The sequence below is a fragment of the Molothrus ater genome, chromosome Z, assembly GCF_012460135.2.
Source record: "Molothrus ater isolate BHLD 08-10-18 breed brown headed cowbird chromosome Z, BPBGC_Mater_1.1, whole genome shotgun sequence".
NCBI lineage: Eukaryota > Metazoa > Chordata > Aves > Passeriformes > Icteridae > Molothrus > Molothrus ater.
The window spans coordinates 46,499,841-46,527,615 of record NC_050511.2 but is presented as its reverse complement, the minus strand read 5'-3'; the positions used below and the strand labels follow the sequence as shown (position 1 = coordinate 46,527,615).

The 27,775-nt window shown below is 37.1% G+C and overlaps 1 protein-coding gene across 3 annotated transcripts in view; it reads right to left on the bottom strand.

The window, feature by feature from the left end:
* Positions 1–22,133, bottom strand: part of LNPEP (leucyl and cystinyl aminopeptidase) — a 49,178-nt gene extending 27,045 nt beyond the window's left edge. Inside the window, exons 1-3 of one of the 3 annotated variants that reach the window (XM_036403432.2) lie at positions 21,892–21,971; positions 21,008–21,147; positions 1,483–1,589 (exon numbers count right to left, since the gene is read on the bottom strand). Coding sequence is in view for 1 of the 3 variants with exons in the window: in XM_036403431.2 (XP_036259324.1) it covers positions 21,892–21,910 (19 nt within the window). In the remaining 2 variants the exon portion in view is untranslated. Of the gene's footprint in view, positions 1–1,482; positions 1,590–21,007; positions 21,148–21,891 lie in introns of all 3 variants that reach the window. The other 2 variants (XM_036403433.2, XM_036403431.2) reach the window with 2 other exon arrangements.
* Between the last annotated feature and the right edge of the window lie 5,642 nt (positions 22,134–27,775).

Below are 27,775 nucleotides of genomic sequence, written 5' to 3'. Positions count from 1 at the left end.
AGGTTGGATTATTTCTTATGTTCCACAGTAAAGCACAACAGCCAATACAGTTCTTCTTGAAGTGTTTCAAATATGCTACTTTTTGAGTTCTTCAGCAGAGGAGAAAATCTGCCAATGTGAGGGCAGCCACACAAATAACACATTCATCAGACATTTTTAAACTTAATTTTTTCACAAACATTGCAAAAACAATAAAAATATTTCTCACAGAAAAATAGCAGTATAAAAGCCAGAGTTCTAATTGACATCTTCATTTAAGATAATCCTTGAAACAATCCACACACCTAAGAAGTCAAATCAGTGCCAATCAGACTGTTTGCCTCCATAAAATTTGTCCTTAATAGATAATGGACCAGTGAATATAAATGAGGAATTGAAATTCATACCAAATTTTAAAATCACATTTTTATAGTATGCAGTTACATTTTGATCAAACTTCTGATCGTATTTTCCGTATCTTTATTTATGCAAAAGGTTATCTTTTAGCTAATCAGTCTCCAGACACAGTTCTATCTATCCAAGGGACTAGAAAACACTCTTGCCCAACTGAAAGGGTTCAGAATTTAATCGAATCTCTTTTGGACACGTCTGTCTACAGTCAACTGACCAATATTCACATCACACCTCTATCTTCCACATTATTTGTTTCCAGAAGAAGAAAGCTGATTTTTGCTCTGCATGTAAACTTACTATAAAGTAGGCTAACTTGTATTAATTTCTGGTAAGAATGGAGTTCAGTAGCTGTAGCAATGAAAAGGCCTTAAAATAAGGTAAAAAGAAATTAAAAAATCCTTCCCCAAAAATCCAGTAAGAGAAAGGTACTAGCTAACCTGAACAGGAGATATAGCAAATGTATGAAAGCAGGGAGCTTGGTGAAACTTGGATCTACCTTCTCTAAGAAGGAAAAGGATCAGAGGGTCACAAGATATCTGAGACTGGAAGAGACTTCAGGAAGCCATCTGCTCCAACCTCTAGGCAAAAGGAGCTTCCAGAATTTTCTATTCTTATGCCATTTCCCAATACAGTGCTCACATGCCAGCCTTCAGGCTGTGATTGCATTCAGTGGTCTAGCACCATGACTTCTACACTGGAACATGTGCACTTGCATGTCAGACTGGGGGCCACACAGAATTGAGAAGACAGAAAGCTGAAGTTAAATTAGAAATGAAAACACATAGGCAAACTAGTGGAGGAAAAAAATGCGGAAAGAAAGTATTGTGCAGCAGAAACTCTTTTACAATTCCTCTCCTTCCAAGAACAGTTAATCAAGAATTCACTATAACTTTTAACAGAATTTCTTGATTACTCACCTCTGCTGGTTGCTTTCAAAATCTGCTGACTAGCTTCAATCAAATTTGAAAACAGGCTCAAGACCAAATTTCTTCAAGACCCAATGAAATCCCACCCCAAAACAACCAGCAGCTGGTAGGAGACACCCAAATCTGTATCTGCTATGTAGAAAAGGCAGGTATTAAAACTCACATCTTAACCACTCCAAAAGGTAGCAGTCAATCAGTGCACAGCTCCAACCCCAGCCATGGCATGTGCAGCTGCATGGCCAGCAAAAGAGGTAGAAGACAGGGGAGGCACTGCAGAGGGAAGGAGGAGAAAGATAAAGTGCATAAATCTAGCAGAAAGTAGGTTTCATCAGCTCTGAGGTTTAGAGTACAGTTTGCTTTTTGAGGAACTTATTCTCTAGTAAATTACTTCTAAAGACAGTATTTTCAAAGTCGCATGCACGTAGTAACAACTTTTTCAGTGAAAAAGAATTAAACTAAAAAATCTCAAACTAAAACTAAGATAGAAAAGTTAAACTAGAAGTTAGCTTCAAGACAATTCACAGTTTTAATACCTAGATACATTAATTTCTAGGAAAACAAGAATTATAGGCAATTTCTACAGAAATATTTGCACAAATTGGAAATAATCAAAATCTGTAAGATCAAAACTTTACTGCATATCAATAGCATCACCAGACTACTACTCTCCACTGGAAAGAACGTAGACCAAGTATCAAAAGCTTACTAGAGCTATTTATGCTGACATAAAATCTTTTTATCCTTTATTCACAGAACACATTTTTAGGAGATGAACCATAGAAAATTTGTTTAAAACTTTAACACTCAGATCAATTCTGAACTCTTTGCTTCCTGCTGGTTCACTGGCATTGATAACATGATAGTGTGAGTGAACTGAACTTTTATGATATTTCAATTTTAGCCCATGAGCTGTTACAATACGAGATAAACAGCCATAAACATGAAGGGGAAAACCCCAGTATTCTTAAACTGAAACATGTCACAAGGAATAAGAAGCATCTTGAGGAGCATGATTGCAAGCATCACATTTCACCATCACCTCTCATACCATGTATGGCCAAGCAGCAAACATTCCCATTTTAAAACACATACAAAGCAGATTAATTCATATTCCAAATATAACACAGGATAAATTATTATAAATTTAGGAGTAGGAAAATTAACCTGGAAAGAACTTGCACGGTTCCAGTGAGCTACCACTGTCATGCCAGAGGTTGCAGGTGCGCTAGAGGCATTTGCGGTCACATGAGTCCACAATAATGGAAGTACTGATGTGAGCTGCTAAAATGTGTTACAAAAGCCATCCGCCATCAAGCATGGCAACTTGAATCTAAATCTCTGCTAAACACAAGTCTAGTATGAGAGTAAACAAGGAGGTAAAAGAAAAAAGTCTTGGAAATGAGTCTTGCAGTTCTCTAAATAGTCCTAATAAAATGCTAAGAGCCCAAAGGTGAAAGCTTAAGCTTTTAGCTACATCAGCTAAAAGCTTAAACATACCCAAACAAAAGTGATTTTACACAATTCTTCTACAAATTTTTATTCTGAAAGCAAGAGACTTTAAACATCTTCCCCAATACATGATCTATTATCACATTTAATGGTGAATAATATGAATACTGACAGCTAGAAACAATTCTGAGAAAAGATGTGAGGTTAACTACTATATGATTGACAAATCCAGAAAACTAATCTTCCTTATAGTGAAAAAATGAAGGAAGGTGGATATTTTCTCAAAATTGATGGTTCTGAAAGTTTCTTTACAGCTGCCTCCTACAGCACAGATTCCCAAAAATCTATTGCAAGATATCTCCTCATTACAATACTCAGCGATGGTAAAAAGCTGGGTCTATTATTTTCTTTGAAGAGGACAGAATGCTTAGGATGAGAACTTCAAAAGCAGTTTGCGCCAAGACAACAGTACAACGAGCTTGCTGTATGTACTGTGGTCTTTGACCATGTAATCCCCACAGGCTCTGATAATGTGACCTAGGTGGTAAAGAGTGGTGTGAATTAAGGACACAAAGGCAAGCACACAGCTTGCTCCTACAAAACATAACACTCTTCACTTCTCACAAATCAGTCCTCAAACTTATGAAGCAACTTCACCACAATACTGATGTTCAGCATGACACATGATCCTACAGGAACAATCAGGTGTTGAAGTAAAACACTAGTCTAGAATTTGCTCCCAGTATTTATTCTGTCTGAAGTGGTCCAATCTCATTAAGGAGAAGAATGTTTTCCTGAAATTTAATAGAAAACACAAAGAAATTATTCCTTTATATTTCAGAGACAGTATCTTCCTGTAATACTACCGATATCTCTTTTTAGCTCTAGAAGCATGTACTTTTCCCTTGCAAAACAAAATCAGCAGTCTTTTGTCTATGTCCATCATGTCTGGGTATTCTACCTCAGAGCAGAAATCTCAATAGTCAAAAGTCTTATATGGATCTAAGTGACCTATTGAGTTCATTCCTTTTTAAAAGATATGCAGAAAATGCTCAAAGGCATTTTATTTTTCAATTTCTCAATTCTGATTAAGAGGCTAAAACTAAAAAAACCCTAAAAATCCTATTCAATCCTATTCAATTCAGACAGATTGTTACTTCTTTCTGAGACTGAAATTCACCACAATATGATCTTAAATTAGTGAGAAGTTATAATAAAATATTTTAACTGAAAAAATGTTAGAGGAATTACAGTAACACCTGACACATTGTAGCAGTCAAACTCCCACTGAAAATAAGTGAGAACCTTTCTGTAATTCTGGAATAACCTAAGAGCAAAACAACTATTGGGTAGCATGTACCAGCAGAAGTAGCAAAACCCAGACCAAACTTGTAAAGGGGTATAAAGTGTGGCAACCAATTGGAATAAAAATGATTCCCACTGAATGTAAACTACTTCAGCTACATATAAATAATAGGAGAGAAGGTGCAGAGTTAAGCCTGCCCAAAACAAGATATTCATGCCTTGTGAGTCAAGAAAGAAAAACAGAAAAACCATGAGCCAAGTTACCTGTTTTGCTCTCAAGCAACTCACTGATAGTAGGTCAAAGAATAATTTTGCCCAATGATTTCAGGAATAGATGTTTAACAATGCCATTAGCTATTAAGAGCTATAATACTGTTTTGCATACATAACTTTTATGTTCAAATTTAAAAGCATTGGCCCTTTTTTTGGCAGAAGCAGCTGCTGACAAAACAGCAAATTCCATAAACAAACCACATAAATTTGCTCCTATTAAAAGCCTGGTTGCTTTGGCTAAAGCCATTCAGCAGGGCAAAAATCAACTCCAAGATGGATTTTTTCCCTTTAAACATATTTTTTATCTTTATCTACCTGTCTCAATGCCACCTCAGCTAGAAGTAGTGGTGAAACACTTGCAAGGTTTCAGCACAGGTACTAAGATCAGAGCATGTTACTCCTAATACATGAATGAGTTTACCACCAGGACAGTAAAGTGAGTTGGAGGAGAAGATGCTGTCAGGCACAAATACTGTGCGACACAGCCTAAAACTAGAAGAACAAAGGCTCTACTAATACTTAGGAATCGGAGAATTACTTCTACAGTGTTAATGTTTGGCAAACGGCATAAAATTCTTTGTTTCCAGGACTCTGAGGCACTATCTGAAGCACTTATGAGCACTTGCAAATATTTTGTGTATGGCATGTAAGCATGCTCCAAGCAGAGAAACGCATGCTTGTATGTATGTTTAACTCATCAGTAAAAATAGTAAGACTGGTTAGAGTACATGGAACCTGACCTTCTCTCCCTTACTTGGTCTTTGGGACAAGCAGAAAGAAATGCGGTAGCTACGACTGAAGCAGGTCACTCATACATAGCCATGGATACAAAACTGAACAAATGCTACTCCTCTTTAAGTTGTTTGGTCCTTGTCAGTACTGACAGTAGGTCACTTGGAAAAGCCAGAGAAGGAATTCTGCAGAAATAATGACACATATAGAATCACTGCCTTCTCTCATATCAAAAGCAGTAAATTTAGTACAACTATTTCCCAGAAAAAGAAGAAAAAACAAAGGTTGAAAATTAGATATCAAAAAAATGCTTTCACTGTAACTTAAAATTTATACTTTACTTAGTGAAATAATAATTTCTCATTGCTTCAAAAAAAAAAAAAACGAACTAGAAACAGCACAAATTTAGAAGAACCTATTAGCCATGACAGATGTAGTGACGTTTTTTGCTACAATTGCACTGTCTTTAAGAGGTAATATGACTTGTGCAGGCATGGCTCCAGAAAGTGTGCAAATAATAGGTATACCTGCTACAGAATCTGTTATTTTAGGGAAAAGATTAAGACATTATTCACAGCACAGTACTCATTTATATTTATGAGAGGAAACCAAAAATATACCTATTTAGTGATATTTCTCACACATATCTTATGTCTGTAGTCATGTCAAGCTAGTGACCAGAACAAGATGAAATATGAGACTCAATTAAAACCAGATGTACTTGCATGGTACAGTTTGCATACAAGAAGGAACAAAACAAGCTATAGGAGAAAAGTACAATGAATATTCAAAAAGCTTTCAGAAACATTAAGTGTTTCTATTATTAGTTTCTATATGAATTTAAAATTACTCAATATTTTAAATCCATAAACCACTAAGGCTGTCACTGTAAGAAAAAAATCTTAATGCTCCTTTCTTTCCTAGAAAGACTAGACTTGACTGTAGAAACAAAACTGTGATTTTTTCACATTAAAGAGTCATCTAAAATGTGCTTAAGGACATCTGAGGCACTAAGGATTTGGAAACACTATTAAAGGTTTACACTTTTCTTCCTGAACTGTCTGATGCAAATCTGCACCTTCAACCTCAAATAGGAGGAGGGTAGAGACAGAGAAATGTTTAATACACCAAATCTCTGAATTGTCCTATCTAAAATTCCAGAAGTGTTGATGCGCTATGTAAGTACATAGAAGTACTATGGAAAAGCAACATAGCATATGGTATTCAGTCACCTCTTTTAAGTTTGGGGGATTTTTAAATTAAATTCAGCATAGACCAAACTTCCACATATAACTTATGTATTTATGCTGAGTTACTTAGTAAAAATATAATTTTAACAGAATTGTAAAAATTTAAACTATATCCTTGGGCTCTGCTCTTACTAATGGCAGTTCACCAGTTCTACTTTACAGGAAGCAGCAGATCAATCACCCCCGTTCCAAACTGCAAAATATTAATGTTTTTATAGAAGACAGAAAGGAACACGCACTGTAATTTGTGCACCTTATGCTGGACTCATAGCTTGAGACTTTCTCCAAATCTTACAACCTATCCTCACACGTAACTATTGTCCTGGTTATTGTTCTAAGTTGTCTGAGAGGAGAGAAGAGAGATGGACAGCCCAAAGGGGAGTTCTAAAACAGATTCATTGTCACAGATACTCAAACTGGCATACAAAGGCATTCTGAAGAAAATTTGGTTCCAAATACTACACTGGAAATCCAAAGTTGAGAAATATTTCAGAAAGTGCAATCATTTCCTCAATGGAAACCATAAATCACTAGTTCCAAACATCATTAGTTACGGGTTTTTATTACTGCAGATCAGCATTAGAGTTTTAAGTAAACAGAAATAAGAACATCCAGGGGTATAGATAAACACAATTGTCTATCAGATTAATTTTTCAACAGATGAGGAATAAAATGGCCAGCAAAGAAGAAGTTTAATTGACAGCTAAACATCTGAACTGGTAGACTTTGAAAATGGACACTTAAAACATTAATTATTAACATTTTCTTAGATATAAACTTCCATCTTTCTAAACCTAAAGATGAAATAAGGCTGGAAACTTTAGCTAATGCTGTTTATGAATTGCATAACCTAATATGACAAAAATGAGTTTCAAAAATCCAGCAGAGATGGAAACAACATTCTACCCTACCTAAGTACTTCAGCAAATGAAATCAAAAAAAACCCCCAAAGATTAAGAAACAGAAGTGACAACTTAGAAAACTAACAGTATTTTGTATCAATAGTTTTGCGGAAGATAAATATTTTAAGAATAAAACCCTCAACACATTACTGATGCAATATGGTTTTTTGGTTTTCAGAGTCACACTTCCCTATTTATTTAGGCACAATTCAAATCCATATATATCTATTATGTCCCATCTATATGCTGTATTGTAAGATATTTGTCACAGGATTTGAACACATAAATGACATTATCTCATCACTAGGTGACATCTATTTTTTTACCACAAAATTCTCGAAGAATACAAATAATTGGCATTGATTGACCTCTGGCAGTATATGCCGGTAAATGCTCAGTCTACAAATAAGTGCTTACGATGAGAAAACCTCCTGCTATCAAAAGCCTTCTGTTACGTTTGGAATGGAGACTCAGAATTTCAAAACCTACTGGTCAAATCCGAAATAACCGCAGCTCTGCAATAAAGCTTATGACAGGTTGCTTGCTCAGGCAAGCACTTCAAAATCTGAACAATTATACAAGAGACATTTAAATCAACTGGCTAAAAGCAACCATACTGGTATTTAACCTTTAAACTGTAATTTAAACAACTTCAGACAGTTGAAGCATCAGCAGCTAGGAAAAGCAAAGCCAGGCTTTCTCACTATTGAGTATTAATATGAAGCCTAAATTTTTAAAGGCAATTAAGAAAAAAGATAAACAAATATATGTACTCATATGCAGAAGTGATTGTCATCTTAATGTTCATGGCCAGTCCAGAACTATGGGTTGAAGCCTCTCAATGCAACTGAACACTAAGTACATCGAACCTGCATTATCTTTTGACATCTGAAAGCACATCATCTCCAAAAAGAGGAGAAGCAGAATTGCATCCTATCTCTGCTCAATCAGAAAATTTAACAGTAGGAGTACAGTACTGACTGGACCCAGACCGGAGCTATACAATACAGTTTTTGTCACAGACATGCAAAACAAGTGATGATCAATCAGAAAAACTTTACATGCAATTCCATTCCCCTCAAAAGCAAAAAACTATGAATCTCAAGCCGTATCTCACAACCTTTGCATACAAAAAAAAAGGCACACTGAAAAAAAAACATTTAGTAGCATCAGTAATGCTACAGACAGTCTTGGAAAGTTTCTGTAGTTTATTTGGTAGCAATATTCCATGCTCAGCATGCAATTACTCCCAGTACTGCTGGCTCCCTGCTACTACCTAGCAACCATTCTTTAAGGATTAAATTTGCCTTTTGTATGAACTGTTAATTGCTGTGGTCTAATGTCTTATTTTTACTTGATGAATTGTGTACATTAGCATAGTCAAAATCAGCACAGTGGTTGATGTAAATTGATTAAAAAAAAAAAGAACAAAAGTGTTGAAATCAAGCAAAAAAAAAAAAAAGGCAGACATTTTATACATTTAGCAGAAAATGGTAGTAATAGTTGATCAGACCTGTGCTTATAAACGTTTAGGAGAATTGCTATATGATTTTGTCTGAGAGGTATTTACTTTTGAAAGAACTTAGTTTTGAATTTTTCATTCATTGCTTGCTGATAAGCTCTTCTGGACAGTCTGAGCAAGCAGCATTCTATAAAAAAAAGAAAATCTAATACATTTAAAATTGCTTTTCCTAGTTTGCAAACTGTTTATTTCAGGACTGATGTAATTCCTCTAAAAATATTTGCTCTTATTTTAGCTGCATTTAAAGTAAGTTGCTCCAAGACAACCCTTGGCCTACAGGTTTAGTATGTAGGCCTGTAGCTTAGGCTGCAGTGAGAGTAGACACCTTCAGTGACAGCTGTTAAGCCAGAAGCAGCACTCAGAGGTTTGAGCAAAAGCTAACTGAACACAAAAGGCTTCTAGTGGCTCAATAGGTCTTGAAGTTGTAGAATAAGTAGCACAAACTTATCTTCACACTAGTGCTGAAAATTGCTGATGCAGACAATAAAAAAATAAAATCAAAGGCTGTGCTTAAAAACAGCTGTCTAATGATGATACCAGCTCTTAAAGACATAGGCCTCTCTTTTCTTTTTTAAAACAGAGGTTTAAAAAAGAGATAAAGGTGTTACTTGATAGTTCAACAATGATCTTTTCTGGGAGGAATTACTTTGAATCTCAGAAATCCAGCTGAAAACAGCATCTCATCTGAGCTCTCCTCTATGTAGCAGTTTTTTTGACGTCCTCAAATTTCTCCCAAAACAGTCATGCAGTGTCTTGTGTTCGTGGATCCTTTTTTCTTGGCTCATACAGCAATTTTCCCAATTTCATTATATGTAAACTCCAGATAAGGCCAACAAAAATACTCAGAAAATTATTTGTTACTGACATTTCCACTTTTCAGCTGGTCTGCTTTTGTAGCTGTCCAATTCAAAACTTGTGTGAAAATATCCATAACAATAACGATTCTGCAGTTCAAATACATTAAATATGGGTAAAGAATAGGTTATTTAAAAGAAAAAAACAAGCAAATGGAAGTCTAAAATTAATTTCTTGTTGAAAAACAAAAGCCACAATTTGGAGGCAATTTTTCCATTTGCATTTCTATAACCAGTTCTCAGAGAGACTGAGCTACTGTATGGGCTTGGGGGCAAAACACCTAAAGAAGTGTAGCTTAAACATTCAGTTGCTGTTACTTCTGGAAAAAAAATGATGATCAGTAAGCAGTTTCTCTTCATAGGGATAAAAACAAAGCAGAACTTTGGTTAAAGTTGTTACCTCATCAACTCACAGAGCCACTGCTGAATGATGAAGAACTGAGGTCAGGATAGAGATTTAATGTCTTCTATCCAGAAATTTAATTCCTATTTGGTTAAATCTGGTTTAGGATATTTCTTTTTTGTTTACTCTATCAATGGGTAAATCACTCTAAATCTAAGTGACTTGAAATAACAAGGGAAAATTTAGAGCCAAAATGCTGAGTTAAGTTACTTTACGCTAGTTTCTATACAATATAGAGAATTCCCATTTTTACACCAGATTTCAACTACACATTCTGGAGAAAAACAAAAACCACATAAAAACACAAATGACAGTTAAGCAGGACAGGAATTTTCCAAGTTACACAGTTTCTCTCCAACCTACTGAAAGTTGGCTAGTGAGGTGGGGTGTTGGTCTCTTCTCTCAGGTAGTAAACGACAGCACAAGAGGAAATGGCCTCAAGTTAGGAAAAATTTCTTCATCAAAATGGTTATCAAGCTTTGGAACAGGCTGGCCAGGGAAGTGATGGAGTCATCATCCTTGGAGGTATGTAAGGACACATGGAACATAGTTTAGTGGTAGGCTTGCCAGTGTTAGCTTAGTGGTTGTAATCCATGATCCTAAAGGTCTTTTCCAAAATAAATGATTCTATGATTTGATAAACAATTGCTTAGCCTGGGGACTTCTAATATTAGGTATAAATTCTATAAATCTAATCTAATTAAGTAAATTGTACAATTTGTAGACCATCTCAACTTATTTGCTGATGCCATACTGTATTCCTAGCTGTTGAAACTGCCAAAACATCCCTCTGAGCATTACTGAGCCTATTCCCCCACCCAGCTCACCACTTACTCTAACAGAAGGTACATCAACCCCTCAGCATATCCCACTATCCTTTCCCAGATACCAGTGTTGAGGATAATGCAGACAGTGTTTTGTTTTTCATCCTCTTCTTTTCTCTTTTTCTCCTTTCATAACAGCAGTTTTGGACATCCAGCTGCTGCTACCCAGCAGAAGATTAAATAATTAAAAATGTGAGCAAGCTCTTCCTACTCCTCCTCTGAGCACTACATTCACTAACTTACTGTAGGACTGTACGCCTATTTCCAGGAGCAGTTAACACAGGAATTAGTGTAGTTCCTTATTCTGAAAGCTTGCGACAGTCACAAACCCTTAACTACCGCCTTCCTTACCTTGGTTTCCATGCAAAGATACAAGACCCCCCTAGCTCTTCTAATTCCCAGCTCTCCCTGCTCTGTCACTGTATATGTCTTGTCTGGTCACAGCTTGAAAAGAAATGCCTCAAAATTTTGGAAGAAGCAATTAGGAAAAAAAAAAAAACTTTGAAGTGGAAAAAATACTTAACTAACAAATATTAATTTTTAAAATTGCTTTTCTGTTCTTCTAAAATATCACCCCACATAAGTTATATCAGTTTTGCTGAATTTTTCTCACATACAATTGTTTTACAGCACTGTCAGTAAATAACCCCTGTTGCCACCTGCCTGCTCTTTGGGACAAAGAAATTCACTTGCAGAAAGCGTATAAGGGTACTGGTACAGGCTGTTGATGAGCCCATGCCAAATGTCTGAGTATATCAAGAAACCCATTCAAAATCCTAACTAAAACCTCAAGCTTTCATGGGTCAGGCAAGCAGTGGTGTTTGTAGTCCTATCCTCCCTTTCACAGAGGAAAGGGAAGAGTGAGGAGGAACGTCAAGCAAAAAGTTATATTTATTCAAAGTCTTCATGAAAGCAAATTACTCATGGCATTTCTGGACCCTGAACTCAACATAAAAACTCTGAAGATTGGCTGCATGGATCTTAGAGGAGACCAGCCCAACTCCTTAAATTGAAGACATGCTCAAATTTGAGTTCACACATTTACAGGCAAAAAAAAAAAATCCTGAAGCTTTACTTATGAAATCTAATTTTTGAAAGATAATGTACTTTGTTAGTGAACAGTGTGTAAGTAAAACATAAGAGTAAAACAAGTAAAAATCTTCATGTTTTCAAAACTTTCAGCAAAATTGTGTCTAGAAGCAGTGAATAATGTCACTGTATTAACACTTAAATATTGCATTACACTATTTCATCTTGTGGGTAAGTATCAACAGATACATCACATCAGACATTAAAAATTACTGAATTGTAGAAAGCGGTGACTTTTGACAAGGCAGCTTTTTAATTTTATAATAATAATTATTATTATATAAATATAAATATATAAAAATAATATATAATGATATATAATATAATGATATATAATAATATATAATATAATAATAATAATAATTTCAGCATGCTTCAAGAATTTGTTTGCTTATTATTATTATTCCTTGTCATATCAATTTAGCCCTTCCTTCTATAATGTGAATTACTTCCTGCACTGTTATGCCCTGGGCTGTCTCCAACTCATCCGTTAAAAATTCTGTGTTTGGAGGGAATTAAGAAAAGCTTATCTTATCTCTTCCAACAAGCTTGTTCAGCAAACAAAGCCCATGTCCACAAACACATTAGTTATGCTAAGATTCTTACTAAAGATTTCCTTCTTTTCTACCACGTCTCCCTAATCATTCCATATATTATAAGTTCCTCCTGAGCAAGAAAATAATTCAATTCTACACAGAAAAATTATTTGCTCTTACTAAAGCAGGACAGTACACAATTACTGTACAGTCATTCATGTAATTTCAAACCTGCATCTGTCTGCAGTAAGAAAACAGTTATAACCTTTACTCAGCTAACAAAGACAAAGCAAGCCACTGGAATGTCACAGAAATCCCAAGTTCTACTGGAAAGCCCTTTGCCTTCATTTCACCATGGTTTCACTTACAACTTTGGAGCTGGGGCTTCTTTTTGCTTGCACGTACACAGCTTTTGCTTTCCTTGTCTTCATCTCCTGACTTTTGCCTTTTTTTACCCTTGTGATTCTTTCCTCCACCCTGCTGCAAGGAATTAAGCATTTGGGTACATGGGGATTAGCTGCCTATCAGGGTTTACCTACAACAAGAACATTTAAGCAGAATTTTTACTTACTGGTATAGTCAGTGTAAAGGGTAATATACAGCCACTCAGAGGAAAACACAAGTCTTTGCATTTAGGAACAATAACTGTCATGCCCGCAGTTATTTTAAATGTGTTAAACCTTACTTTAAGAACCTTTACAGGAGAACAATATTTCTGGGGAAAAAGAAAGGTTAGGCTGCTACAAAATAGATGTCACCATTTTTCTCTCTCAAATTACTGAATTCAGACAAAAAAAGGAAATAATCCAATGGCAAAAAAAACCCAAACAAATGAAGAAGTATTAGACAATATGAAGCACTACTTTCAGAATCTGAATTATCCACAGGATTTGCCTGCTCTTTAGAGACAGAACAGAAGGAATAGGTAAGCTAAGAGCAAGTTCTTAATTCCCACTATGCAGCAAGATTACATATGCATTGCATATTTTTAATAGACCAAAACTGGACACATATACACTTATATATACTTTTATATGCTGAATGCAACTAAAAAAACATGAAAGAAGAAATTTAAAAAAAGGCACAGACTCCAGTAAAACAAAAGAGGGTCTGTTGTTTTTTGTAGTATCAACATCTACATGCAAACAGATATGATGACTCCATATGATCTTAATAAATACTGTTATACTCTTTAATAAATACTCTTAAAAGACAGACAGTACCTAACATCTGCTCACGACTTGAACCACATATGCCACTCTGTAAGGGCTGATTTCAAGATACAAATAACTGGTAGAGGTTTAGAAAAATCTGTATAGTTAAGTATATATCCATCTAATGGACAGACAAAAGGTCTTCAAAACAGATGCTGGTTTTGGGAAAAAAAAAAAAAAAAACCTTCTTTCTCAAAAAAAACTCCTAACTTGAAAATTAGTAGATTTTCCTGTATTGCAAAGGCAGACAAATTTTGCTTTTCACTCCAAACTACACAAGGGAACTCAAGTTCCAAGCCTTACAAGGTCACTCGCCTCTTCAAGCTATACTCCAAGGTCTACTTCTGCTTTTTACTTGTTTATGTGGGTTTTAAAAATTAATGTGAGATAAATACTGCAGTGACAAGCTTCTGTACATAGACTGGAACAAAACCCTGCCAATTAACTGTATAACAGAAATTAAAACAATGTGTGATTACGCATTTTAAGACCCTCTCTTATCTGAAGTTGCCATAACAAATATGAGCGAGGAGTGTAATTTCAAGGAAGTCAGTGTTTATTAGTCTTGGGTGCTTCTAAAAACTAAGAACCTTCTAAAAGATTCTCTTCCTGATTTTTAAGCAAAGTACCATTGCATTTGCTTTATCAGGACCTCAGATTGAAGAATTACATGGATCAATTACATTTCACCATTTACCAGTTAGATTTAAATGTAAATAGCCAGGATACTATGGAGCCTTCTATGTTATCAGCAAAAAGAAAATATGCTAGAAGGGGAAAAAGTGAATAGATCATTTAGTGAATACTCCACCTATACAACTGGTAAAAATTATAACTTATTTTTGTCATAATTATTTATTGGACATGAAATTAACCGACAGGTGTTGTCCATTAGCAATGAGGAGCTATGAGGAAATAAGAGGAGAACTCAAGGCTAACCAAACCAAGGTTAGTCTGGATTTTGATATCCAACAGATGCAATATCAGGTCTGTTCACATTAACATAGATTTTCAAGTTTAAATCTGGTACCAGTTAGGTTTCCTATGAGAAAATGCAGGGGAAACGGAGGGAAGGAAAGAGGATGTAGTTATAAATCACATTTTCCTCTTTGGATACTTCTGAGAAGGAAAACCTTCCACAAGGTTGAGGCAGTGTTCAATCCTCAGCCACTGGTTGAACAAAAAATGGGATAGGAAAGAAGTTTCTGGCTTTAATTACAGAATATGGTTGCTTTAGTTTCCTGCTTCCAGTCTTACCAAAGGTGTATTCTGCAATTAAAATCACATAAAACGTTTAACCACAGGGGTCTAATGAAAAGGTCCTGAATCTTAAGAGACACACAGGAAGTTGTGTCTCAGATTTCTTGACCTACTCAACTCCCATATTCAGAACTGCTGACAATCCTCTTCACAACACCTGTCCATTAATTTCATGTCTGATAAATACCTCATTCATCACTGCTGAGAATACAAAACATCTCTCTGCTGGTACCAGTTGTTCTGAAGAAAAAAAAAATTTGAGAGTTTTCTGAAACATCTAACAGTTAGGTATAGAACCTGACAGACTATATACAAACTGATGCTTGCTTAATCTTTTCATTCTCTTGTTTGCTTTTAGCAATAAATGAATGGAATCATATCCTCTTGTCTTGAACACTCTCTACAGAGGCAACCCAATATGCCTTCTGGATTACTACTGTTACTTAATACCCACTTGACAACTCCAACCATCCCAAACTATCTGCAGTCACAAGCACACGTTACGTGTTCAATGCTCCGTAACTGGTAGTCCGGTTCACAGAAAGCAAGATGCAATAATGGCCAGAGGTTATGGCCTAACACACTAAGTTTTGTATCATCTTAATGGAGCAAAAATACATCTATCTACATTTTTCTCAGTCTCATAATACAACAAGACAAAGGGTATTGATAAAGAAAGAAGTAGCAGTGTGTCTGCCTGGTAGCTTAAGACATACTGAAATCTAGATTGCTCCAAAAGCCTATCCAGGTATCATATATCAGCTTTGAAATCATCATAACAACCATCACCATGAGGGGTGTGGGAAGCTCAGAGACCAGACACTTTTCAGGAGGTCCCTTGCAAACTAAATCATTCAATGATCCACAATTATGATTATTCCTTTGTTCCAAAAGAGACACTAAAGCCCTCATTAATATCTCCATCAATGATAAAAAGTGCAGATTTGGACAGCAACTGACAGTTTATATATGTTGTATTCACAGCCACATTTTTCTAAAAAGCTACTGTTTGTTGTTCTCTTATAATAGTTTACATGTCAGAATTATGAGGCCTCTAAAGCATATCAAAGCATTTTGGTCTCCCACTAACACAAGTCAGAACTTTTTCATGCATGAAAAATAGTAAAAGTGGTTCTACTAATGTGCTACCAGCTCACTGCTACTGAAGAAACTATATACAACAGAAAGGCTTAAATAAAAATCACCATTAGGCCCTAGAATAGTAGGTGAATTAGGCACATTCTTAGTTTTGAACACAATCAATTCTCCATAAAAGTCAATGGCACTGTGGTAGAAGTATTGTTACACAAGAACTCCAGTTAACAGAATATATTCCTTCAATGTCAGAGCGATTACAACCAAAGGAAAGCTCTCTGCACACAGTTATGCTTAGTAAAGCACGCTGAAACACTCCTCCAAACATCTTGGTGGGAGTTTTGATTGGAATAAAAAACAAACCCCAAAATCAAAACTCACCTTATTTCCACACGAACAAAACAACTGACTGAAAGCATCTTGTGTTTCAGTGGAATCAGGATTCCACTTCTTCACTCTCCACCTGATGTGGTAAAGAAGAGCTGGCTCTAAGGTCTTCCTTGAACATCTATTTTGAGACAACACTCATGAAGCAATAAAGGATCAGCTGTGCCCTAGGGACACGAACTGCCCAGAACCCAACACACCATATTACCCTGAAATTCCTGTCTCTTTGATCAACCAGATGAGTTTTCCCGACATGTTCCCTCCCCTCCTTACTCCAAATTTCCTTCAGGAGTATCCATCTTTCTGTGTGCAAGAAGGCACACAATTTTTTCGTGATTATTACATTTTAAGGTTAATATACTTCCACTATGTAAAGCAGTATCATAAATAGTCAAAACACAACTTCAAAAGGTATATATGTACTCTTTAAAATACTTTGAGGCAATTAAAACCCAGATCACACAAGATCTTGGTTTATTTTAAAAGTTAATATGATCTTATTTTAAGGTACTGTTGGATAGAAGTCTAAGCAGCAGCTACCATGCATATATTTCTCTGATAGACAAAGGAATAGTACTGCTCCCAAACATAAAGAAATCTCAATGTTTTTGCTCTTCTACACAATCTTTGCTTTTGTACTCAATGAAAAAAAAACATTGTGCAGGAGTACTGGAAATTCACTGGACTTTCTTAAATCACTGAGTAAAAGATGAAAAACTTGAATTCTCTGAATTCATCACTACTTTAATCAGAGAATACATTAAATAAAGATAAATTCTTTGTATGTAATTGTTACACCAATGCCCATATAATATGAAAAAGTATTCTGACTAGTGAAACAAACAGAGGTGGTTTTATCCTTGCTTTTATTTGTTTGTACTATTTTTATGGCAGTTGTTACAGGGCTTTATGCAGCATTCACGTAGCCCCAGCAATGTGAAACATGGTTGCTCAACTTTACATCATCTTCCCAAAAAAGATGACAAGACACTCCTGGAATACTTTTACAGGTAGATACTGAGGTCAGCATAAGCTTTCGTTGTTTTTTACTTATGAAGTCAACACACAGATACTCCATGGTTTCATTCTGCAAGTGTAAGACCAACTGCTTAATGGAAAAATACCAACAAATGAACAATAATGAGCACCTATACTCTCATCTTCAGACATTCTTTAACTCACTGAATTCCCCTTCTGAACATCCACTGCTTGGCAGCGAGTTCACAGAGAATCAGTAAAAGCAAACACATATCAAATACATTGAAAAAACAGGTTTCTGCTCAGCTGACACAGGAACACAAGCACAGATACTACAACATGGCTTTGCGGAAAACTACAACCCAGCACAATGCACTTGGATAACGTAAAACTCACACCCAGGAACAGATTAAATTAGTATTTTTTTCCAGTAATAACTGATGGGATAGGCAAACCACAGGGCAGAAAAAAAGACACTAAGAACAGACCTCTTTGATGTTTTCTATCTACCATTATACAAAAAAAATTAAATTATTCAATCTGCTGTTTAGGACTGAGTAACAATTTAAGACAAACAGGAACCCTTCTGCTCCATGACACAACACTGTAAAACATTGGCAGTCAAGGTATGCCTGCTGTCCCCAACAGAATTAAAGCTATGCACACAGGAACATGCTCCTGCAACCTCCAGTACACTTCTGTACTGAAAAAAATTAACACAAAGAACAAAAATATTTTAGAATTGACAGAACTACCTGAAATAACTAGACTTTGCAAATAACATTTTCATTTTGTAAAGAACGTTACCTAGCTTGTTTTATTTCTACTTTCCAAAAACCCCCCACTTCTTCCCATGAGAGTCTTTTTATTTTGCCCATCAATTTAGTCCTGTAATTAATATCGAAGATTGCATCTGTTGTGTATGAAAAGGATAAAAATAATTCAGGAATGTCAGTGAAAGTGAGTGTTATTTGCACTTCAGATCCTCACAAGTTATCCCATCTGCAGTTGCAAGTTCATGCATGTCACCTGTCTTAAATGAGAAACTGTAATAACTCACTTCTCTTTTTTTCCCTGTTAAGTAGAGAAGTGACATATTTAATGTATTAAACAGGAAATTATGAAATGACCTTTCAGAAACACATACAATCTAAAAAATAAGCAAAAGACTTGCAAAATAATTTGTACTGATGTCCAAGATACAGATGTGCAAAATTACATCACATATTTCCTTTAATCTGTATTTCACTTTTTTCACTTGGTTTTTTGTTTCTTTACATTTTAGTGAAACTGTTTAGGTAACCAATGACTAGTCAAAATAAAAAAAAATTCTGCTCACTGATTCAGAGCAGAATTCAAAGGAATGGAAGACCATACATCTTAGGTGGAAAAATTCTGTGCAACAAATAAACAAAACTTCCATGAGCTTTTAATTAAACTTTGATTATTTGTTCTTGGGGAAAAATCTCAAATTAAGAACAGTCATGCAAATAGAGGAATCCATCTCAAAAAAAAATCCTACCAGTAACCATTTCTGGAGCATTTACTACTTTATAGCATTCATAACTTTCAAGAAGAAGTGCAGATGGGACATCAGGAAAATGTCATTCCATTCACTGAGAGGGTGGCTGGTCACTGGAACAGGTTGTGGCATCAAGCCTACCAGAGATCACGGAATGTCTAGGTGCCACTCTTAGTTACATGGTTTAGTTTTAGGTAGTCCCAAGAGGATCAGGGAGTTGGACTTAATGATCCTTATAGTTCCCTTCCAACCTGAGATACTCTGTGATTAACTCAGCTATTCCAGGTGCTAAAAATTAATACGCAATTAACTGCTCTTCCAGAGCTACAGACCTCATACACCACCACCACCCAAAGTCCTAAGAAGGGAGGAAGACACAACCTAGATCTCTTCAGAGAGGTCCCAAACTAAGTTTACAGTGCAGGGATGAGGGAAGAAGTAAAAAAAAAAAAATCCTAAGTTTATTTACTTTATCTTAGCATTTCCCCAGGAGAAACTATTCAGACAGTGAAGAGTTCAGCACAGCCACTAGGATTTCAAGGAAAGGATAAAGGTTTCTTTGACTTTTGAAATGCATTATGACTGTGTTTTTTCTTTTATTTAAGAAAAAAAAATTCCAACCAAATACTGAACTAGAAAAGCTGGAATTTATATCCACTTTAGTACATTTGCTGCCTTAAAGTCTATTTTAAGACACATACTCATTCAGACACAGCTCTACTTCCATAAATAAAAACAAGAAATTGTCTCATTGCTAGTTTGCCCAATTGCTATCAGAGTTCTGAATCCAACTAAAATGCTTTTGCAAAATCTTAAGATCCAGTCTGTTCCCTCTTCCCCACCTTTTACAAGGGTAAAACCCCCAAAGAACTGAGAGATCTACAAGTATAATATTGTAAGCCTCCTGTGATAGGCATGCTTTCTTCTCAATTTAAACAGCGCTTTGCACAGGAAGTCAACACAGACTCACAAACAGAACTCATAAGTATTGTATAAGACAAAACAAAAATCCAGTTTATTTGGAAAATTTGATGCCTACAAAAGGTTCCAGACCACCAGGCATGAAAATGAAAATTCTATTCCAAAAGCCAATGATGTAAGCACCCTCTTCACTTCAGATTTTTTGCCGCTGCTATTGAGCACCAAATATGCCCCAAGATCATCAGAAATAAGGTGCAACATTTTTGCTCTAATATTTGCATATTCTCTGTGGTGTTCATTCCAGCAGAGCCAGCCCTCAGGAAGAAACTTATTGACCAACTTCAGCTCCAAATTTTCTTCCAGTCTTACCACGATCTTTAGTATTTTCATTTCAGGGAACAAAATTAGGAAGCTCAGTGCATGAATATTGCTTCTCGGCACCTTAAGGTACATGCTAAAGCCCACAGGTGCATTTCTTCCAGTTGCATGGAGCAGAATTTTTAAAACATTTTATTGCACAGTGCAGCAATAGCATTATGCCAAACAGACCTTTAAAACATTTCATCTCTTTGAAAAGGAATGGCCTTAGCAAGATGACTTCAAAATGAAATTTTCCCCCAAACTGCATTACTCTTAAAGACAAAATCTTTTTATGATGCATACAAGAATGCAGAAAACAACCCTGTGACTGAAATAGGCTGTAGCTGAAAGACCTTACACTAAGGCCAGGATTAACTAGAGAACTGAAACATCAACTGCTTGTAAAAACTGTAATTTTAGCATGACAATACAAAGAGGGGGGGAAAAAAAAGGGGGGGGAAAAGGTCGCTCTTGCGAGTTACAACACCAAAATATGCCCAGAGCTCATGACCTTCAGTTTCTTTCAGATTCTAAACAGCAGCATCCAATGGCAGGGGATATTTCACGTGTTTCAAAACAAGGGAAATGCAGGGCAGTGAAGATATATTTATAGATTCACAACATAGTTCATAGAACCGTAGAATGGATTAGAAGGAACCTTAAAGATCATTTCGGGCCAACTCCTTTGCCACGAGACAGAAAATTTATTTTTTGGCACACGGGTTTTTTTTAAAATACGATGCAGCAAACTCTACCTGATACTTTAGCGATGGCTATCCAACATGCTTGCCATTTAACAGACCAAATCCCACCTGTAACAAAAGTGCTGCGTTTTCAGCAGGAAGGCTGTCGTTTTATCCACTGTCTAATTCCATATTTGGCCATGGTTGTGAATCTAACCAAACATACTTCAGTTTCAGTTTGATCTGAGAGCTTCATTTCCTCCTCTGCCCTGGACGGGTAGAATGTGTTACTATTAGTAGAGGCAGAAGCAACACGGACTTTTCATGGCTTCATTTCAGGCACAAGCACAGGATGCACACACACTGCTGTATCACGATGCCAGCAAACGCTCCCGTATGCCTATCTCTGAGCATATGCAACCACGTCGGAATTTCAAGCACTTCTGTCAATGCATGGGCAGCTCTGAAAGCTTTCTTGGTTTCAGGAACACCCTGAAACGCTATTTTGTACACCGCTTATACTTCTGTATTTTATTTCTCCTTCCGCTCGGGTTTGGGGGGGGGGGGGGGGGCGGGAGGGCGTTTGGGGGTACGTTCTCATGAGAATGCCCCGATCAGGAAAACGCCATGAGCAGGGGGTCTGGTTCCTACTTCCCATCAGAATCATGACGGCTTTGGAACTCCAGACACCTATAAGGCTCCCTCGGTGGCGCCACACACGGCGAGTGTACACCTGGTGTTCAAGTGGCCCCGCCTTCCCAGTGTCAGTGAGACCCCGGCCGGGCAGTGAGAAGCGCAACAGCGCCGAAAAAGCGAGGGAGCTCCTTTCACCTCTGTCGTTCAAGACACCTATTCCTAATTAACCTGAGACAATTTTCAAGCCGCGAACAACGACGGCAGCAACACTACGAAGCCTCTCGTTTTCCTCTGGGCAAGCAGCTCCCGTTGGACGCGGCTCCGCCGGGAGGCCCCGCGGCCCCGTCCCGGGCTCCGACGGCCGCCCGGGTACTCACCGCTGGGAAAGGGCTCCATCTTCCTCCCGGACTCCGCTGCCACGGCTCTTTACTCCTCCTCCTCCCGCCGTCGCATGCTCCCAGGACGGGCTCAGTCCGTACCGCCCCGCCGGGGCCGCAGCGGTATCAACCCGCGGCTCTCTCCCGGCTCGGCAGCTTTTTCAGGCGAGGCAGCTCTGGCCAACCACCGCCCGCCGCTGCCACAGCGCTCGCTTCCTCCTCGCCCCTGGCTGGGCCCCGCGGCACCGCCTCCTCCCCGCATGGGCCCGCCTCACGCCGGGGATGCCGGGGCGGGCTCCGGACCGCGAGGAACCGAGTGTCAGATGGCGGCGTCCCGTGGGCAGCTCCGCAGAGTGCGGTGACCCGGCCGCGGCCGCACCGGGCCCGCCGCGCAGGCTGTGGCGCTGCTGCGGAGCCGGCTTTGCCTGCGTGTCCCTGCCGTGCGCCTTCCGTCGCAATTTAACCTTACATTTTATTTAAACAAATAATTCCCTTATCATCCGGTAGTGTTCTGCTGTGCAAGACGCAGGAATCAAAAGGCACAAGCGGTTGTGTGAAATGTGATCAAACGATGCTACAAAGAAAGACTGGATAGTGTTCCAGGAACCAAACACAAAAGATCAAAACAATTAATTATACAAAATGGACCTGGTATTTGGGAAAGAGAACCAGCCATACACGGTGGATGTCACCAGGAAATACAGAAGTATTGAAACATCATTAGAAGTGGCTGCTGTGGGAAAAGTAAAGAAGTATAAACATCTTCAAGAACAAATTCAATAACTAAAAAATTATACAAATATTGTATTTATGGGTTTTCCGCTTGGCTCCTGTGGGAACTGTGAACTTTTGAAGGCCCTGGGTCTCTCCAGCTTGAGGAGAGAGGACTGCCCATGCTTTGGTTTTCAGGGCACTTTTTACTTCTGTGGACATTGTGTACGTTTGCTGGTAAAGCACATAGCATGATATCATCTTAATCTATGTAATATTTAATATCTACATAACATCTTGTACTACTGAGTTTATTGTAGTATGTATTAATACCTATAATGAAGTATTGATAGGTGACAGTAACACCTACTGCCAAGCCCTGTACCCTCAGAGGAGTTGCGTCATGAGAGACAAAAGCTTGTGATTATGGCTGAACATCAACAAAGAGCCATGAGATTGAAGGTGAACACCATGATCCTAAAGCCGCTGCGATCCTCTTGGCATGTAGAGATGACAAAGGAATCATGGTGTGATATATCACATACCATCAATTTGGGACAAAATTTTTCTGATGTTTGATCAAAGTGGCCAGGCCATCTGTACTTAACTTGGAAAAGAAACTTACATAAATTATTATGTGCTCAATACCTAGCCTCCTTTCTGACTTGCTTGCCCCCTACTCCCTTACAGCTACGCTCCTGTTATCATCTGACTGGCTACCTTTTTTTCTTAACACAGGACGATTTTTGGGAAAGGAGAAAATGGAAATTGATTACTCCCAAAGAACACAAATTTAATGTCCCATATTTATTTTAAAAATGAAAAAAAAAATTGAGGTGAGTTGTTCAGGGATCCACAAGAGCCCAGGCGCTGTGCAGCTCTGTACCTCTTCTCTCTGTTTCATAAACCAAGAAGTGCCCTTTTTCACACATGATCATGTTTCACAGACTTAGTTATGGTGACAACCTTGTAGCACAATCTAGGTCAAAGTCATGTTTCACACTAAATCCTTGGAGTTTAACACTGGCTTTAATGTCAGCACATAGCTAGGTGAGTTTTAATAACCATTTACGTATTCTCTTAACATATCACAACAGCCCATCATAAAAAGAAAAAAAGAATTTAAAGAAAAAACTTCTTTAAATTATTAAATCACCAAATCATTTCTTTTAATAGGATGACAAGTCTCTAGATCTTTTTTTTCAAAGCACTAACCCTGTCTGGCCTATATTTAAATATATTAGAGAAACATTACCTATGTAGCTAACTTTGCTGGGTTTCTACACAGTGTCATGCAGAGGCTGCAGAGAGGCCTGAATGGTGTTTTTTTGAGCACCTCATCACATGCTTTCACCATTCTTCCTTTCTGCCAATCAAAAATCCTTAATTAGTATAATACATCTTTGGGAAGTTAAAAAGCTAAAATAAGATCATGGTCTATTACGTGTGCAGAGATTTCCATATTGAGATTTTCCTATTAACATCAAAGTTTTAAGATAATACAGTGGGAATTAGTCATACAGAATAAGTCAGGTATAGAGCTCATTTCACAGTAGCACTGCTTGTACTATAGTAGAAGAATAAGGGTTTCATTGTAGTTTTGCATAACATCATTCAGAAAAAAAATTATTGGATTTGGTCCATCTTTACTTGTGTTGGTAAAAAGCTAGAATTTCTACAAAAAGATTTTCTTAAAAGTGCCTAAAAGTTACAGGTCCTTTCCACTATAAAATATACCCAGTTTTCAGTTATAGCTTGTGAGTGATTTGTAGAAGTGAAGAACTTTAAATTGTTTCTTTTTCAGATTTTAAGTCAACTATTACCCCAATTTCTCTCTTTTTTTTTTAAAGCAGAATAAAACATTTCTGTTATTGCTCAAAACCCTAAATATATCCTTAGAGCACCTGCAATAACCTGTATTGTGTGTTAGTTTGGTAGCTGCCATTCAACAATATCTTAAGTGAGACCTTTCCATGGGTTAAAATATGTTTGCCAGCAAACCTGCACCTTTTTAACTTTGAAGACAAGCCATCTCTAAAGAATGCTTTAGATCTTCCAGCTATTAGACACCTGGAAATATGACTCAGGCTGTCTTTTTGCAGTTTATTTTTCTTGTGAAATGCACAGAGATTTCATGAACAGTACAAGTGTCAGTAGACATGTAGGTTCTTTTGACCCAGTGGAAAGTCTTCAATTGTTTTTAACCAGATCTGTACATCAGAAGCAACTACACACAGTAAAGCTTTGTAGCTGAGAAGTTGCCAGGCCTCCAGGGGCTGGAAGGAGAGGAGGGTTCATCAGTCTTGCTAAAACATGTCAGAAGTAGCACAGACTCAGGCATAGAACTGGTTTCATTTGTCTGACAACCTTAAAATACGATGAAAAAATTGTCCCAACAAATACTTGTGCCTAAAGCTTGAGCTGAGAGATAGAGAACAGGGAAGTTCTTTTTATTCACTGACTGAAATGGTTAATCCTACTGATTAATTTGTTAACTTCTTCCTGAATGTGAGGTTTTGTATTTAAAGCCAAAATTGTTTCTTTGGTGTACACACCAAAGAACAAACCTGACACCCTCATCCCCTGTCAGCAGGAACTACAGCCACTTGTAACCACTTTTTGCACAGAGTACTGGCCCAAGCAATCCATAGCACTGTGTTTGCAAAATAAATATCCTTATCTATGTGTCTGTCCATTTCTACAGGTGTAACCAGTTAAATAATTAAAGTAAATAATTTTGTGAATGGCAGAGCTAAATGAGGCATGATTGTTTTCACATATCTCATTGCAGATTCTTGCTGGAAGAAGCAGCTGCTTCCACAGAAGTGTCATTGCTATCTGCTTTGTGTTGTCTTACAACCTGCCTTTCAGCAATACTTCCTAGATATACGCTCCTCTTCTCAATAGAATGTGGTTAAGTTCACACTGTTACCTTGCCTCTGCATCTGTAATGCTACATTACAGATAAAAACCCACAAGCTATTGTAAGGAAGAGTCATAACAGGTTAGAACACTGAAGCATTTTATTGTAGTATAGTGACTTCACCATAAATGCTTTTCTTGCTTTGCTGATTTTGTTTAAGTCATAAAAATTAATAACCTACTGTAAGCACTTTGAGGTCCTAAAAGTAAGCCAGTATATTTTTATCTTTATCTTGGAATATTGTTAGCATGTTTATATCTCGGTTCTAAAGACCTACATCTAGTGTTTCATTTCTTTAAAAAAGCATGTACTAGCTAGAAACTATCATGTAGTACAAACATATCCACCACATAGCTCAGAAGTAATTTGCCAGTTTTTGTGGCTGGAATGCTATGGGGCATGATTCAAAAGTTGCTTTTTCCACAGGAGAATTTAGGATACAGTTATGTGTGATGATTTAGGCAGATCTAACAGCTTGCCGCTTCCCAAAATGGCAGAGTCCTTTTCCCCTGCTCAGTTCTTGCCTCATGTTTCACTGCTTACCTTACACCAACTCTAATGCTTGTTATATTCCTCTACAGGCTGATTTCAACTTTTCAGCTGCCTAATCTGGCAGAAAACTAGTTCACCAAAATAGTGGATAATTTAATTTTGGGTCACAGAGTTTTATTGGAATCTGCAAAGAATCTGGAAGACAATAGCAGCCGGAGGGCTCATAAATATGCAGCTAAGCAACCTCAGCTCAGAATTCTCTTCTGCTTCCATTAATAAACTGTCTATGCCAGTCTGCCCCTTAGGGCTCTGTTCATCAGCTGATCCATAGATCATCCCTAGTTTTGTCTCACTTTCCAGTGATTCCATTCTCAGCTCAGCTCAGGAAGCAGTCATTTCCTCTTATCCACCATAAATTGAAGCTATAGAGTATTGAAAATAAACATTCTTATATACTGAGAAAAAATGGTAGCAATTTGATTCACTAAGACAGAAGTTTTGTAAAGTAGGAAGTCTGCCAGAATAAATCCACACTGAGCATTTTAAAACCACTTAGTATTGACAAGACTTATTTCTTCTTGAAATCAACACTAAATGACATAAACGGTAGTAAAGCAACAATGGTTATCGATTTTTGAGAGCTTCAATTACTGTTCTTAATGAATTAGATATAAACAGGATGATTAATAAATAAGATACAAGCATAAGTATCCCATTTTTTATAACCAGGATAACACTGAAATTTAAGAAGTCATCTGTGCTCATGACTCATATCCGAAGTACTCCATTTAGCAATTGAATAGTATTACTTTCTCCTTTTCAAACTGGAGAGCTGCTGAAGAGCTATGATCTGAAATTATCAGGCACTTATCAGATGCAGTGAAAAACTAGCACTATCTATTTAACGTATTTTTATTAATGTATTTGTTAATCTTTGTCTGGTACTACAAAGTTAGTGAACCAGGCAAGTATTGAATATGAGAAATATTAGACTGATGAACCATCAAAAGTAACTTTGCTCCTGATACACTGAGTTTGGTGAACACGCCTACCCTAAGGTACTAAGCTAGTTGATGTGTTCTTGATCTTCCATAAAGCAGAAGTAAACACAAAGTGTAGTGGAATGCTCAGTGCAAAACATCCATATTATTACACATACCTCTCTGAAGTGTTCAGTGTTGACACCCCTAATTTGATTCTATTTGCATTCAGGCCAATGAGGGCAAAACCCCTTGCACCCATTAAAAAGATTATAAAAGGAAATTGTGCAAAAACAGTGTGACTAATACTTCTGTAGCAAAATAGTAGTGATGCTCTCTCATAATCTTAAATTATTTAGTAAACTGTAGAACTTTTACTTGCAACAAAAATGTAGCCTTCAGGTATAGCATATGTTAAAAGATAGAGAACATACCATATGCTAAACACAGTGCACATGCCAGGGGCATCTATTAAGCCACGGTTCTCTAAACCATCTCAAGACAACAAGAAACAAAAGTCTGGACAATGTGTTTGACCTCTAATTCAAGTATTTATTCAGAAACTAGAGTTCTTTCCGTTTGCCTGTGGTGAATTTTTCAGTGGTGTATTTATTTCACTGAAAGTATATCCCCATATTGGCAGTGTTCCTTTAAGAGCAAATCTTCATGAAAGGCAGGTAGCAAATGACTTGATAACACTGTGTTGAAGAGACATATCCTTGCTTCTGGTCAAACATTGTAATTTCTCTACTAACTTTTTAAATAAAAATTGAAAACA